At 39.2% G+C, this 17,266-nt stretch overlaps 1 protein-coding gene across 14 annotated transcripts in view; it reads right to left on the bottom strand.

Moving 5' to 3' along the window:
* MYO3B (myosin IIIB) overlaps positions 1 to 17,266 on the bottom strand; it is a 427,138-nt gene that overhangs the window by 264,124 nt on the left and 145,748 nt on the right. For 13 of the 14 annotated variants that reach the window (XR_003141433.3, XR_003141434.3, XR_003141436.3 and 10 more), the window contains one exon: positions 2,736 to 2,891. The exons of the other annotated variant lie outside the window; for it this stretch is intronic. Coding sequence is in view for 9 of the 13 variants with exons in the window: in XM_025460118.3 (XP_025315903.1) it covers positions 2,736 to 2,891 (156 nt within the window). In the remaining 4 variants the exon portion in view is untranslated. The remainder of the gene's footprint in view (positions 1 to 2,735; positions 2,892 to 17,266) is intronic. 14 annotated transcript variants of the gene reach the window in all.

The raw sequence follows: 17,266 nt of genomic DNA, 5'->3' as shown, positions 1-17,266 counted from the left end.
CCCCAGCATCCCTTTATCCAGGTACTTTTAATGTTGAATTGTTCTTATCTGATTCTTGTCTGTTTCACACACTGGGCTATTAGTACTTTATCAGGAACTATATCTGATTTGCCTTTGTAGTCCTTCTGTTCAGCAGAGGGCCTGTCACATGCACACATAAATGTCTCTTAAACAAATAAATGAATAAATGATATTTTAAATGAGATAGAAATTGTTATTTTTAACATTCAGTAGCTAAGTACTGTTTATTTTCATGATGTTATATGATAAAGAGATGAATTTATACAAATTAAAGCCAAGAAGTAGGTAGTATTAAACAGAAATGGAGAACTCTGAATTAAATAGACCCCCCATATACTACACTGCTAATACTGTGATTGTTAACTCTGTATCAAGAGCTATTCTACTTATTTTTTATATATGGACTCATTTAACTCTCAAAAGAATCCTCATATTATAGATGAAGAAACCTCTGAATAGACCAATGTAACAACCTGTCCCGGAGTGGTGGAGCTGGGATTAAACTCTGGCAGGGCTAGTGGCTTTAACCACCACACTGGGCTGCCTTCTGGGTGACCATAATTGTACAAGAAAGTGGTAGGTGGGGCATCTGCCTCACTCATCTATGTAACTGCCTCAAATGTTCTTTCTTTTCCAACCTTATCTTGTAAACTCACAACTTTAGATATATTGAGTCACCAGCATCAAATGATATTTGAGTTTTTCTGGGTGGGCTTTAAAAACACTTATGTAGCCAACCATAATTGCCAGCTGCTATGAGGAAGTAACAGGAAGTAACAACATGGGAGAAGTGGCAGGTTAAGTGTCTCACAGGTACTGTGTTTCCTTTAGAATTAATTTTCCTACCTCTTAAGGAAGCAACTGTCCTACCTCTTAAGGAAGCAACTGTTTAAAGTTTTTATTCTTATTTTTAAGGTTGCAGGGGTTTTTAATTTTTATTTATTTATCTATAAAGTAATCTCTAAACCCAAAATAGGCTCAAACTCATGATCCCAAGATCAAGAGTTGCATGCTCTACTCTGAGCCAGCCAGGCACCGCTGGTTGTGTGGTTTTTTTGTTTGTTTGTTTTTTAAAGACTTTCAAAGAAACACAAACTCCTGAGTGAAACTGAAGATTACAAAGACTCTGTAAGAAGTCTCTGCCACCATATAAGGCTTTTGAGAGCAAAGAAGTTAAAAAGATAAAGAGAAATGAGAGAGAGTGGGTGAGAGAGACTGGAGTCTGATATTCTATACAAAAAGAAGGAATGTCTTTAAAAAGAGAACATACCTCTGGACAGGCAGAGTCCGGCAAATGTGAAAAGCTGAATAACTTTGCAACCTAAGTCTTAAAAACTGTTCTGCAGCAAATTTCAGAACATTGTAAAAAGGAGGAAAGGCTTGATTCAACTTAGAGCATTTAAATGCTGGGTTTTTTGTTTCGTTTTGTTTTGTCTGTTTGATTTGATTTCATCTTCATTTCTGGTGCTAGTGCTGTGTGTGCTGAGGGAGAGGTGAGTGATTTTGGGGAAGTGACTGGTGTACAAGAACAGAAACAGGGGAAGAAAGGGGATTTTAGTTCCCCAGGGCTTAAATGCAAGTTCTTACTGTTTTAAAAAGGTACCAAGTCATAAGACTTTCTCTACCTATGTAAGCCACAGAAACACAAATGACAGTGGAAAGGGGAAAAGAGCAGGAAAAAATTTGTTTCGAGCTATTCAAAAGGGAACGTGGTGGTGGCAGGGAAAATCAGCAAGATACAGTCACCTTAAAACTATCCCTCCAGCTCCAAGAGTTCCGATGCTTTTTTGACTTGTAAACAATGTTCCACAGAATACATGAATATTTCCAGAACTTGTGACTAGTGAAATTTTATTTTCTTCACCTCCAGTCCTTTTAATGTTCTTTTAATAATAATGGATTAGAGCTTATCTGCATCCTGGCCAGTTTTATAAAACCAAGTAACTGCTGAGCTGGGAAGCAGGTTTATTTACATTAAAAAAATATTTTTAAAGAGAAATTCTGCCACCATCTGGACAGAAATCAAAGGTCTATTTCTTAGAGACCACCATGGAATACCATTTTAAGAAACTGGCCCTGAAAATAAATATTTATTTCTTAAAATCTACACTTTAGAGAAAGAGGCAGGGAGGGAGAATCACAGTTGTTTTGGATAGCATAGACATCACCTGTGGAAAAAAAAAATCATTTAAAAATACTAAATTGTCTCTGAGGAATTTTTAATTAAAGAATAGGGTCTCAGAGCACATTAGAGAAACATCTTCTAGTGTTTAACTTGTAATCTTTCCAAAATCACTTTTTATAGTCTACTTTCTTCTTTCTAATCAGCAACGGCCAAGTAAAGATTTTTCACACAATCTCATCCCTGGCTGTTTTCATACAGCTAACCTTACTGGTTAAAAACAAAAAATCCACATTCATATTAAATATAAATATATATGTGTGTTGGTTTTTAACTAGAACATAAGGGCAGAGCAGTCTTTTAGCCACAGTTGAGAGATATTAACCGTAGGAGGACAAATGGACAGCTTGTTTCTAAAGCTCTCTAGATCTCATCCATTGAGTATGGAGTACTTAATGTCATGTAAATGAAACTCTCAAAAATGCAGGGATGTGATAATTACCAGTATTAATGCTAGACAAATCAGAACACATGACATGCCATTTTTATAAATAACGTGAGAGAGGAAGTAGGAAGACACCAAGTACCATACCTTGTTTTAACAACAGTGTTTTGATGCTTCTGGTCTTGGAGGACCTTGGCCAGCTGTTTTTGCAGAAATAAAACCTTCCCGTGGGCTCCTTTAATAAATGGGTGGTCAAGGAGATGTGTGACAGAAGGCCGCTTTTCAAAATCCTTAATAAGACACCTGTTTGCAAAAATCAACAAACAATCCAAAGTACAACCTTAGATACCTGGTTCCTCTGTGAATACAAGAGAGAGGCAAAGAAGTTCATTTATAAAACCTCATCACTAACCTTACACAGCTCTTTATTCATATGTGCCAAGAGGGTTAAAAAAGAATAATAATTCTCTGCTGGCCAAATTAATCAGTACATCAAAAATCTATTTTAATTTGGGTTAAGTACATGTTGAAAACAATAAATTTTTGCCATCAATTGAATTTGAAGTACTCAAAACACTGAGAAAAAAAAATGTGAATTTTCTGTCTGAACTTTCACTACAGGAAAATGTTTACAGTGAAGTCAAGTTGATTAGTCTTGTATCTTAGAAACATATAAAATTATATACTGTCTTTCAAATAAAATCCTAGTATATGAAATGTCCACTATTTGATGGTAGGGAAAAACATTCAGGAGTGTGCAAGGAAAGAAACTAATCATAAAGAAACCTTCACAGAAAAACTTCAGCACCTTGATTTCTAATGATTTCTGAAGCAGAAAAACCTCAGAACAGGAAGTAACCACAATATAATTGAGATGAACTGGAATGGAATTATGCAAACAAGGAACAAAAAGTCCATTGAAAATGGTAAAAACTGTGTTGCATTTAAGCTCCTCTGTAGTTAATTGGTTAAAACCATACTGGTGTAACCACTTTCTGTTTCAGATTTAAATGCCCTTTTCAAAGAAAACAACAATTGTACATTTTGCTGTATCCCCTATGTTATCCAAGATGATTCTGATACAAGGAAATTTCTAGTGAAATTGAATCTGATGAATACCCTTCCAATTACCACTGCATTTCCATTCTGAATAGCTGCCCCTGATAGGAGAAGGAAATATCAACAACTGCCCTTTTAAGCTATCAGTCTTTAGCTCACTTTGGAGGCTTAGGATAAAGGCTAAATGCCATTCTGCCCACTGTATAAAACAAATGTTTCCAGTTTTCCCAATAGTGAACATGCCAGCAACATCTAAAACATGACATATTTTAAATAATGAAATCCATTCACAAATGGTAAAAAAAAAAAAAAATCAGCCTCATCTTGAACATCTTTTCAAACATTTAAGCAGACTTCTTTAAACAATCCTTAACTGTTGGATTTACAAAATGGCTTTAACCTTTGTCGTTTACATTTCAAGCCACTTTCACATCCCTCACCTTCTAATCCTGAAAAGATACTCAGTAAATTTCCCAGTCAGTTTTAGAATTGATTCAAGGGATTTCCTATCTATTGGAACTGGAGCTTTCAGTTAGAAAAGCCAAAAGAACCTAGATTATCTCCATTCTGCTGCCTGCACGACTATAAATACCACCTCTGGTTTGCCACGGGAAGAAATCAATCATTTGACTTTCATGGGTTCAGGAGACTTTTGTATAATCTATTACTTTTCCTACCAAAAATAAATCAGTGCAGTCTTAAAAAATACTATGTTCATGTCTTCTATTAGCCATCTTCCCTGAATTCCATGTCTATTCATCTGTCTATGTATATGTGACAACCGAAGTAAAATAAATGTGCTTTCCCTAAGCATCTGGAAAATAAGGAACCTCTTGGTAGTTATACGGTGAATAATACAGGTGTAATGGCCCTGTCCTCTTGCCTTGAGGGATGGTATGCTAAAACTCCTAAAAAACAGTTTGTGTCCCCTGAGAGTTCCTACTACAGATGCCATTGGTAGCTTCACACACTCCTTACATCAGAGGGCATGTATAGGATGGAAGTCCAGGAATCAAGCCTGCCCAGTGACCTGGGGCAGGTCATGCTACATCATTCCTGCATAGAGCAAAAGTACAAGGGCAATCCTCAATGCCTGATGACTAGTGCCAACACTTCAAATGAGTAAACTTGGGGCTGAGACTGAAGGTGGGAGTCACATCCATTAATAGAAAATTATTCATGGCATGTGAATGGGAAATTGGGATGTAACTGTCTCTACTTTCCTCCTCAGGATAGAGGCCTTGGGACAGTGTTCCAGATGAGGCCTACAAATAAGGTCCTTCTGGTACTGTAATAATTAAAGCTCTTTGGATAGGGTTTGACAGAGACCAAGAAACCCATACTCCAGTTTTATGAAAATAAGTCTCTACTGGAGTTTGGGGATGTAATTAAAGGTGCTATATCTTGTTTCATAATTTCAGCCTCTGGTGGGGGAAAAAGGCTACCTACCAATGAGGTTGCCAGATCATTTGATATTTTGGAGAGGAGCTCGCTCTATATCACAGAGGGAGTAAGAAATGGCAACTAAATAATGAAGTAAGATAATCAGGCAGGGAAGAAACTAAAGTGAATCTGTTGTCTCTTGAAGATCCCTAAAAACGAAGATGGTAGGTAATCTACTCTCTGGAAGCAATGATCAAAAAGATTTGTTAGTTCTCTCAGTAAGAATCGAGTGGGCTGAATGTCATATCATTGGGTCAGCAAAATTGAAAATGAGTGTATATGGGAAGAATGCTAAACAGAGTTGTGACATATCCAGCTGCACTGGAGGATTTTTAGGAGAAGGGCATAAAGACCTTGAGGGGATAGCCTTATTCTAAAACACTTTTGCATACTTTTTCTCATGGGAAGCAAACAGCCAGACTGAAATGGAATTACTATTTTACTGATAGAGGACAGTACTACCTTAGGAACAGATATGGCTAAAAGTCATGCAATTACTAGACTCCAAGTCATTGGAATCATATATCAATAATTTCATTTGTTCAGCGAACATTTATTACACAGCCAGAATTAACCCAAAATAAATTAATTCATAAAGAATCAAGACCCTTTTACTCAAGGAACTACATTCTAATTGGAAAGATAGAAGGACAAGAGAAACATAGGAAACAACAAAAGCCAGTTTTTGCTTCTATATTCAGAATAAGAAATAATCACACAAAAGCACAGGGCTTCAGAGCTAAGGGTATAAGATTTTCTGTTCTAACCCCATTTTTCATGGGGTGAGGAAGTTCAGGTCAAGTTCTGACAGAGATGAGGCCAATCCTTTGACTCCCATGAGAGAGCTCTTCTTCCTCTGCACTGTGTTTTCTTAAATGGCACAGAAGCAACAGCCTAGAACAGTAGGTAGGGCAGGGAGAGTCAGTCAGGGAGGCCTTAGCTAGGGAGGTGAGAAGTGAGGAAGGTCTGAGAGGAAGTTTTGGGACTAAACTGAACTCAATTGGTGAAGAAGAGGTAGAAGAGATTTCAAAGTCGGGAAACTGGATGGGCAATGCAAGAAGCCAGACTAGGCAAGCTGTGTAGCTGGGAACTCAAAAGGCCACCAGGACAACCCCCTGCACCCCCAAAACTGTCCCCTTTGAAAGCCTACCAACAATTCTTTCCTTTAGTCCCTTTTCCAACTTTAACTAGGGTACATTCTTTATTGCTTAAGACTCTAAACTCATGCTGTTTATATCTGGCATCTTGCCATTTCCGTCTTATTCTCCTTTCAGGCAGGAATTTAGTAGATTAAGACAGAATGGACTCCTGGGGTCTGTAAGAACACCTGACAGCCTCCATGTCCTTTATGAAAACATGACAGAATCCTCCAACCTACTTGAAGACCAAACACTGAAAACCTAAGGAGTTATAATATGCTTATTCATTTCAAGATTGCTTTCTAAAACAGGAATTGCAAATTCCAGATGCAGAATATTTTCCCCCAGCCAGGGACTGAGCAGTTTTTATAAAGGAATGCATAGAATGAATGGGAAATGTGGGCCAACCAACATAAGGTGACTTGAGTGAAACCCTAGGCACCTAACATATTCCACTGAAAAATACAACTAGTGTTCAGTCAAAAGGTTTGGGAAACATTGGTAACTGTCTAACCAAGTAAAAGTCTGGAGTTTTATAATGTACATGAGCATATTAAATGTTCTTAGAGCCTCTAGGGCAAAGAAAACAGCTTGATCTTGTTTAAGTCGATGTTTCCAAACTAACTTGGCCCCTGACTCTTTCTGGTGTCAATGGAACCAGGACTCTGCAAATGACACCCCTGAAAAAGCTGTTGTGAGAAGTCAGTAGTAGGCCCCCACCATGCTAGCAGAGTCCTCATCTCAGCTGACTGAGGGGAGATACATAAAGCCTATGACCGTCAACTGCACATCTGAGACACCTGTAGGCTGCGGTTTTATAGAAATCAGTGTCTCAAACAGGAAATACATTCCCCAAGTTCAGTTCTTCCCAGAGTCCTTTACTCTGGAAAAAGGTAAATAAGGACTAGATTTAGGGATATTGCTTTCTTCCAAACTCATAAGTAATTCTTTCACTTCCAGATTTTTTAAATTATTTTTAAAAATCTGGATTTGGCTGTAGTTATCTCTGTGCCAAGAGACAGAACAAAACAAGAAAATTAAACATTTAAAACTACCATGAGATATACTACCTGGATTTACCCTGGATTTATAAGGCCATGGTGGGTGGTTTTAATAGGATAGAGAAATCCACCAGAAGAAAATGGAAGCAAATTCCAGTCTTGAAGGAAATCAATCCATTACCTAATTTGAAATTCTAGTACCTTCCATCATATTTTCTTGGCTGAAGATTAATTCTCAGAATTCATTAGTGTCACCACATTAAACACAGGTTGTTGCAGCTGTTTGCTGTGATCTCCCAGCCTAGCTTCTGCCAGAGACAGGCAAAAAGGAGATGTTTCTTAGCAAGAAACAAGGTCGGGCTTGTGCGCTGCACTCTGAAGCTGGCGCAGCCTGTGTTCTTTCCATTCCTAAACGATAACACTGTCGAGACACAGCTGCCTTGTCGCTGCAAACTGCCATTTCATAACCAAAAAATCAGATGCCTGCAAGAGGAAGCTATTTATCAAGAGTCACAGGCAGATGTTTGTATGAATAAAACACACTTGATAAAGAGCAGCTGAAAAGTCAAAAACTAAAAATATGGGAGAACTGAGTAAGAAAAGCAGGAGGGTAAGCAATCTTGCTCCACACAAAACTAGATCAAAACTTGGGATTTATGTCTCTTCGCATTTCTTCCTTGATATTCTGTCTTTTATAATTTCTGCTGTTTTCTTATGGGTTTAGATTGTGAAGTGTTTGCATTGGTACAGAATATCTAAACATTTTTGATCTGAGCAAACATTTGCCTGCCTCATGATGCATCTTGCTGCCCTGCAGTTCCTATCATTCTCAGACAGAAGCCTGAGTGACAAAGAGGCCTCTGCATCAAAAGGAGAAAATCCTCTAGGGGATATACTAATTATAGGTTAAATATTGGAGCCCATGGTGCTCTGTCTTGGAAGGAAATTTCCATTCTGGAAGACAGGACTATGATAAACACAGGCACTTTCCCAAGATGACTAATGCCTCAAAAGAAGACAGGCTGAGAAAGTTGATGATGCATATGTTATTTTAGTGAAACATCACCTCTCCATTTGGTGGAATGTTTAACTGCATTTCAGTTTTCATGAAGTTGACAAATATTGCATGTGGTGTGTTTTAAAGTCTTGCTGGCAATACTGGAACGGCATGTTAACCACACCTAGGGTGAGAAAGTGAGGTCCTTTCTGTAGGTTGTCTTTGAGTTTTGTTGACTGTATCCTTTGCTGTGCAAAAGCTTCTTATCTTGATGAAGTCCCAATAGTTCATTTTTGCTTTTGTTTCTTTTGCCTTCGTGGATGTATCTTGCAAGAAGTTACTATGGCCGAGTTCAAAAAGGGTGTTGCCTGTGTTCTTCTCTAGGATTTTGATGGAATCTTGTCTCACATTTAGATCTTTCATCCATTTTGAGTTATGTGTGGGAAATATCAGAAAGGGAGACAGAACGTAAAGACTGCTAACTCTGGGAAACGAACTAGGGGTGGTAGAAGGGGAGGAGGGTGGGGGGTGGGAGTGAATGGGTGACGGGCACTGGGTGTTATTCTGTATGATAGTAAATTGAACACCAATAAAAAAATAAATTAAAAAAAAAAAAAAAAAAAGAAAGTGAGGTTCTAACCTGAAACAGGTAAGTGAGAACCAGAACTGCCTTCACTTTAGTCAGTGAGGGAGGGTCTGTGGCTATCAATCAGAGAGAAATAGTATTCACTAAAAGGAAAAAAGTCCTGGTAGGACAGAGCGTTTTCAGACAGGAAGCTGAGTCTGCTTTTGAGATGTGTAACAGGTGCAGATTCTGTGTGGCAAGGTCACACAGAATTTGTGTTGGCAGGCTACAGGACAACAGGGCAGCTGCCACCTTGCCTGAGATACCAGGGCAAGGGAACCCAGATGCAGGCTTAGAAAGTTAGCAAGTCAGCCTAAGCTTCAGATAAAGCAAGCAGCACTAAAGGTCCAAGGTGAGCTCAAGGGAACCCAGGAAGGAAATGGAAGGGGGAAAACATTACATTTCCTGGAACCTGAGAGAAATAACTTTTCTCACCCAGAGAAAGCTCAACTAGGGAAAAAGCATAAGGTGGCTGGAAGCCAAAAGATAGAATCCTCAAGTACTGCTTGTCTAGGGTACTAGCTGGGAGTCACAGCTGGCAGGGATGGAGGGAGGATAATATATACTATGGACAGTAGGTAGAACTACTGTGGGAGGAGGAAAAAGGAACAAAAGTGCCAAGCAAAGAGGTAAAGTGAGGAGAAGGGGGCCAAGAGGAACTAGGCCAAAGCTAAAAGATCAAGTCTAGATAGAGCTCAGGGGACACAAAAGCTGTCCACAGAGAAGCCAATCGAATGTGTGACAGCAGAAGTGGTAGTTTAATTATAGTCGTTATTAACACTTCTTTCTGTTTAATCTGTGCTTCTGAAGTATCATATGGCAGCTGCAGAAGACCAGGATGGGTATGCCCTCCACTGGACATACCATAGCCAAGAAAGATCCCAATATTTGTGTCCTACAACTAAGGCAATCTTAAGAACTGTAACCAGTGGCCCCAACTCACCACCTTCTTGCTCTTGTTTTGTTTCTTTCTTCCTTGGTTGGGAAAAGCACTTTGCAATTAAATATTTTTCCAGGCAACTCCATCCATGTAGTTTAGTCAGGGTGCCTCCAAAACAATGAACTGTTACATCATTGCACAGCTCAGTGACTAGTTTATTGGACTGATAATCTGTTCAAATCCCACCCTCTGATTCAAAGGGGTTGGGAAAGGCCTCTATCTCTGGGTGATGGGAATCCTGGGATGGCTCCATCTCTCAGGCTACCGTGCTGTCAGTTCTCAAAGATCTGGGCATTCGCTGGTCCTGCAGGTGCTACTGAGTGTCCCCTACAGCGGCCATGCACTCCTTTGGAGCCTGTGTAAGGGGCTGATGTTGACCGCAGGTCAGCCCTAGACTCAGCCAGCAAACCAGGCACAGACCTTCATTTTCTTTAAAGGTCTCTGCTTCAGGTGAAAATTAAGGAAATACCTGCTTGAAGCACTCCAGAAGATGAGGAGTAATAAAAGAGGGAAGTGATGGCTGAACTCAGAAGGAAGTGGTTATGGAAAATGTGGGTGAATCAGGGCAAAATAATCTAGGTGTTAGCAAGTCCATTTAAAAAGATACTACACTTTATTATTATCATAATATACATTCATATATCCTATATATAGCTATATATCAAATATTATCAATCTTAAATATTTAAACTAGTATGTTGACTTATTTAAATAATAATCTCCTTAATCTCCAAAACCATCATTCTCCCAAGCATGACATAAAAAAAAAAAAAAAATCTGGTGCCTTGTATTGGGGCAGTAATATATAAAGGTTAAAAGCCGGTCATCAAGGTCAAACTTAACTACTTCTTATGGATATGTGTTTGTTTTTTTTAAAGATTTATTTATTTATGATAGACATGGAGAGAGAGAGAGGCAGAGACACAGGAGGAGGGAGAAGCAGGCCTATGCCGGGAGCCCGATGTGGGACTCCAGGATCGCGCCGTGGGCCAAAGGCAGACGCTAAACCACTGAGCCACCCAGGGATCCCTGGATATGTGTTGATATACAAGTTAATAAAATTCTCTGGGCCTCAGTGTCTTCATCTGTAAAGCAGTAATGTCACTGTGGGGGGTAAATGAGATAATCCTGGCACATAATGAGCATTCAATAAATGCCAGCTATATTGGCCAGTCACTGGGGTGCTAGGGATACAGTAAGTCAGCCCATTGGGGAAGACAGCCATGGCATACCCAATTCCAAGCAGGAGATGACTGCTATTAAAATAAACGTTCAGGTGCAATGGCTCCTTGAGTTAGACTTGAATAATACTATAACCACAAATTAGCTACTTTTTCTCATTGCAATTCCTACCACTATGGACACAACTCCTGTCTGATAGATATCCTGATCAGAACTTACAAAGTTCTAGGGGAGGAAGGGACTTTGAGGGTCTCACAAGTCAGCAAAAGCAAAGAACTCTGGCATTTTCGAGTTCAAGCCCTTAGGCATTCCTGATTTTGAATGTCTGGCTTATTTCTTTAAGAATCTATTACCATTTTGACAAACAGTTATGGTCTGCTTCTTAGTTCAGGCTTAAGTGCTGGGGGATATATGAATTCTAATCCTTCCCTTGATCCTATCTGCTACCCTGCCCAGAATTAAATCCATAATTCCCATTGGTTTTTTTGTGTGTTTTTTTTTTAAGATTTTATTTATTTATTCATGACAGAGAGAGAGAGAGAAGCAGAGATACAGATAGAGGGAGAAGCAGGCTCCATGCAGGGAGCCCAAGGTGGGACTCGATCCTGGGTCTCCAGGATCACACCCCGGGCTGAAGGCGGCGCTAAACCGCTGGGCCACCAGGGATGCCCCATAATTCCCATTTGTATGCACTTTTCCCTATAAGAAAAGCAATGGACAGTACCCAGTCATCCCCTATGAGAAATGAATGACTACAGTGCATGACTATTACAAGCTCAGAACTCTTCAGGACTGGGGGTGGAAGAGCTAGGAGAGTGAAAAACAAAAGATATTATATGCCTCCATTAGAAAGGTATCTTCCAGGGTAATACTAAACTTACATATATGAAATATTTAGTGAATCAGGTAGGATTGAATTGATTTATTCATTCACACTTATTAGGTATTTACTATGAATAGCACTCCACCAAGTGCTTGTGGGGAAAAGATGCCTAGAGTGAGATGCTGGTTTTCATGGAATTTATAAACAAGTAGTAAAATAAACATGAACGTAAATAATAACAAAGGCCAAGAAGTGTAAGCACCAGAGTAGCTCAAAGTAAACAACTCTAGCTAGAAGAACAAGTGTTTCACATGAGAAATGGCTCTTGGGTTTTAAAGGTGAAAGGGATATTGACAGATGGGTAGGAGAGGGGCATGCCAAATGGAGGGTATAGTACGAAGAGAAGCCCACTGGTAAAATGGATGGCTCATATGGGAACAAAGCAGAACAGAATAATGCAGCTGTAATAGAGACAAGGGTGAGGATGGGGGGTGGGCCAGGTACATGGGGAGGGAGCAGTGCCATGGGGGAGAGGTGGGAACATCTTATCCAGACTCTAGATAGAGTATAGATGCATGGCCTAGAGGGTAAACAGGTAAACTTAGGTTTTTTTTCTTAGCCACATTGAACTGGCTTTTTTGACCAGGGAGATAACACAATTAGATCTCTGCTTTAAAAAATGAACAGGCGTCACATTATGGAGTAAGCCAGAGGGAGGGAAAGAGGGGAGTCCTTTAGGAAGCATCAGTCTGAATTAAGGAAATGGGAAGGGAAAGGTATTGGTTGTAGCTGTGAAACTTGAAGTCAGGAGTATATAAAGAAAAAAGAAGGGGCCACTAGTAAAATCTTTGGCCAACTTAAATTTAAGTTTACAGGATGTACCTGCAGCTAAACCTTGGTGAACATTCTAATCTATTTTTTATATTCATTGCCCAAATGTAATCTCTCTCAAAGGAACCCAAGTCTTTACATTACCAATTCAGTGGTCTCTTTTTTACTTTTCATTCTATTTCATCTCTATGTTCATGCTGTCATTGATGGCTTACTTTTGACCTGCCCCCACCTTCTTGAAACTTCCTCTTTCTGTGCCTGGTGCGATGCTAAATCTCTTCTTCATTCCTACTTCTCTGGCCACTCTTACTCATTTATTTTCACTACCAGGTAGAATAAGATGACAAAAGAGAGGAGAGAGGGTATGCAAAGGCAAGGCAAAGACAAAAAGGTGTAGAAATAAAATGATAGCATTTATGCCCACAGGCTTGGAATTTGCTGCTGAACAAACAGATTTTGCCCACGGGATCAAATAAACTGAACTAGGTAACATGCAGAGGATTTGTATCCTTTGGAGATGGACATCCCGATTCTTAGAGATTCACAATCTCCAAGTCTGCAGATTCTGCTAAAAATAAGTGGGCTTAACTACTTTGTGCATGTCTGGCACTAAGTGAAAATAAAAAGTGTAAGAAAATCAGCAAAAAAAAAAAAAAAAGAAAGAAGAAAATCAGCAAAAGATAGTCCCCAAAGTTTATAATTGATCAGTTAATGCAAATGACATTTATAATAGCTTTAATGTGATATAATTCATATACCACACAGTTTACCCTTTTAAAGCATACAATTCAAAAAGTTTTGGTATATGCATACAATTGTATAACCATTATCATAATCAATTTTCTGAATATTTTGATCACTCCCAAAAGGAACCCTGTATCCATTTGCAGTCACTCCCCATTTCTCCTCAACATCTTCAGTCCCAGACAACCACTAACCTACTTTCTGTTTCTATGGATTTGCTGAATCTGGATGTTTCACATTATATATGTGGTCTTCTGTGACTGGCTTCATTCATTCAGCATGTTTTCAAAGTTCATCCATGTCACAGCATGTACCAATACTGCATCCTTTTGTTTGCTAAATAATGCTCCATCATATGGATATACCATATATTGTTATCCATTCACCAGTTAATGGACATATGGGTTAATTCCACATTTAAGTTATTATGAATAATGCTGCTATGAACATTTATATATACGTTTTTATGTGGACGTATGTTTCCATTTCTCCTGGGTATATGTACCTAGGAGTAGAATTACTGGATCATGGTGGATATGGTAACTATATGTTTAACCTTTTGAGGAGCTAGAAGACTGTTTTCTAAAGTGACTGCATCAATTTACATTCCCACCATCAGTATATATAATTGATTTTTAAAACTTCATCTTGTTTAGAAACAATTTAAGGCATTCTACAATGACATGTTTTAGGTACATGGAATAAGATAAAAAATAATTACAAGCAGACTAGAAAAATGAAATAAAGGGAAAATTAGAGTACCAAATAAATTACTTTAGTAGCAGTGGCCACAAATTTGGGTCTGGGTTCTCTAGCAGACAACATGAATGGGAAAATGCAATCTGTTCTAAATTTCTCTTTTTAAAAAGATTTTATTTATTTATTTGAGCAAGAAGGAGCACACGAAGGAGCAGGGGGAAGGGCAGAGAAGGAGGGAAAGGGACAGGCAGAGTGTGCATGAATAGGGAGCCCAACATGGGGCTCAATCTCACAACCCTGGGTTAAAGACCCTAGCCGAAATCAAGCCAAAATCAGAGTGTCAGATGCCCAACCAACTGAGCCACTAAGGAGCCCCTGTTCTGTATTTATTAAAATCCATGATACAAAAACAGACTCTCTGCTTGTAGAACCATGAAGATATGATGATGATGATGACTGCCAAGGAGACTAGAGATATAGCTTTCCTGGGATTTCATAAAAATTACTCTGTATAACATAATGAATACTAACTCCCTCCAGTAAACATGGCCGTGAGTTTCATACAGCTCCTTCTTAGAACACTCTTCAATCCCAACTGATGTCTTCTACTATCAAAGAACTAGCTATTTAAAAAATTCTCCCTGAGTGGCTAATGCAAGGAGGCACAGAGCTCTCTGATCTTAAGCCAGAGCTAATTCTATTGGCAACAACCTGGTAAGTTTTTAGTCCTGTCCCTTGATTCTTAAAATGCTGAGTGCAGTGCCCACAGATGCTGGTATCCATCAAGGAAAGGAAAGGCAGGGTGACAAGATACCATATACAACTGACCACTGAACAACATGGATTTGAACTCCATGGGTCCGCTTATATGTGGATTTTTTCAATAAATACAGTATAATACTATAAATATTTCTTCTTCCATATATATATGTATATATTTTAAAGATTTTATTTATTTATTCATGACAGACACACAGAGAGAGAGAGAGAGAGAGAGAGAGAGAGAGAGAGGCAGAGACACAGGCAGAGGGAGAAGCAGGCTCCACGCAGGGAGCCCAATGTGGGACTCGATCCCAGGTCTCCAGGATCACATCCCGGGCTGAAGGCGGCACTAAACCGCTGAGCCACTGGGGCTGCCCTCTTCCTTATATTTTAGTAACATTTTTCTCTAGCTTTATTGTAAGAATACAGTATATGATATATATAACAGAAAATATGTATTAATCAACTGTTTATGTTAACAGTAAGTCTTCTAGTCAACAGTAGGCTATTAGTAAAGTTTTGGGACATCAAAAGTTATATGCAGATTTTCAATTACATGGGGAGTTGGTGCTTCCAACGCCCTCCTCACAATTGTTCAAGGTCAACTGAACTATTCATTGCAAAAAATGAAAAGAAAACTACTTAAAAAATTTAGCCCATGGGTGAAAAGCTTCCTCAGAGGAGGAAGCAATTTAATACCACAGGTGGGGCTTGGGAAAGGACAAGAAGAGGACTGAAACATTACACAAATGGGCATGGAAACAATAGGACTGTCAAATTTGCTTTTTAAATAATGACAATAGGGATCCCTGGGTGGCGCAGTGGTTTGGCGCCTGCCTTTGGCCCAGGGCACGATCCTGGAGACCCGGGATCGAATCCCACGTCGGGCTCCCTGCATGGAGCCTGCTTCTCCCTCTGCCTGTGTCTCTGCCTCTCTGTCTCTCTCTCTCTGTGTGACTATCATGAATAAATAAATAAAATCTTTAAAAAAATAAATAAATAAATAAATAAATAAATAAATAAATAAATAATGACAATAATAGTCCCAACTAAAATTTCAGGCCCTAGGACATGGTGGAGGTGGAGGTGGGAGGAAGATTAGATTGAGAAGAATAATGGCCAAGAGTTTCGACAGTCTGGCTGACACTGTGCCCACATTTAGCATCCTTCCCTTAATGTGTGCTTTTTTGGTAAAGACTTACATAGACTAAACACTGGCTGATTGCCAATTATAGGAATATTATTGGTGGCATGAAATTAAATTGGGGAAAATAAACTAGATGAGATTTTCATTGACAACCTAACCACTAATGAAAAGCCTAAAGGAAATATTGTCAGGTAATAACTACTGTAAACGTCATGGAAATCAGGATTTTGCACAGCTGTTGGCAGCCTTGGTTTATGTGCCTAAGAACACAAACCATCATCATGCCTGTCACCACCCCATCCCTCTGCCCAACTTCTGAGCAAAAAAAGCTTTCAAGGGCAATGAACTACAAGACCTAAATGCTTCTGTTGCACTTTGGAGAGACAGCTCTTCCTGAGGAAGTGGCCACCCAAAGAAGCCAGTTAGTGCTGAGCCTCTGTGCTTTTAGGCCAAGAAATGAACACTTTACCCCCTGAAGATGTCAATCCAGTGCCTTTTTGAAGCACTAAATTTTTGTAAGATAAAATATTTTTCTTTTTTAGGCAAGGGAATGAGTAAAGACACCAACTGCCAAAGAGAGCCTGGGGAGTCCTTAACACTCTTCCATTAATATGAAGGAGCAGAACTGCTCCATCTATTACATCAAAGCCTCATCAGAGACCCTAATCTTTTCTGAAAGGAACTCTCAGGCAGCCAAGCCTTTAATTTGCTGAATAATAGGCCCCCTGATTAACCCTAGCAAAGCAAAGCACAGACGTTACAGGCAACAAATGTTCCCAGGGGTTGAGAAAGAAAGGGGGGTGGGGGTTGGGATGGCTCCTACTCCCACTGTTAGTAAACTAGCTCTATGCATAGGTTTCTAAGTGGTTAGTTTTCTGTTTTCATTTTCCCTGTTCATTCTCTCTCCTGGGAATGTCCTATTCCCTGCTCTAGGACTATCTGTGTCCCAAGCTTTAAGTTACTTAACTCAGTGACATACACAGACAGGTGATGCAGAATGACCCGTGTTGCCAAATATACTCAAAGTTGTAAATCAGTAAACATGAAAGGCTCTTTCAGTACCATTTACCCATCACCCTACTCTGGGATGAGCCACTTGTGCTCTAGAGGAAAAAGAAAGAAAGAAAAGAGAGACAGAACAAAAAAGAGAAGGAAAAGAAGGGAAAGAGAAGGGAAGTAACAGAAAGGAAAGGAGAAAAGAAAGAAAAGAAAGAAAAGAAAAGAAAAGAAAAGAAAAGAAAAGAAAAGAAAAGAAAAGAGAAAGAAAAAAGAAAGAAAAGAAAAGA

The sequence above is a fragment of the Canis lupus genome, chromosome 36, assembly GCF_003254725.2.
Source record: "Canis lupus dingo isolate Sandy chromosome 36, ASM325472v2, whole genome shotgun sequence".
In the NCBI taxonomy this organism is placed as follows: domain Eukaryota; kingdom Metazoa; phylum Chordata; class Mammalia; order Carnivora; family Canidae; genus Canis; species Canis lupus.
This window is presented reverse-complemented; position numbering and strand designations above follow the sequence as displayed.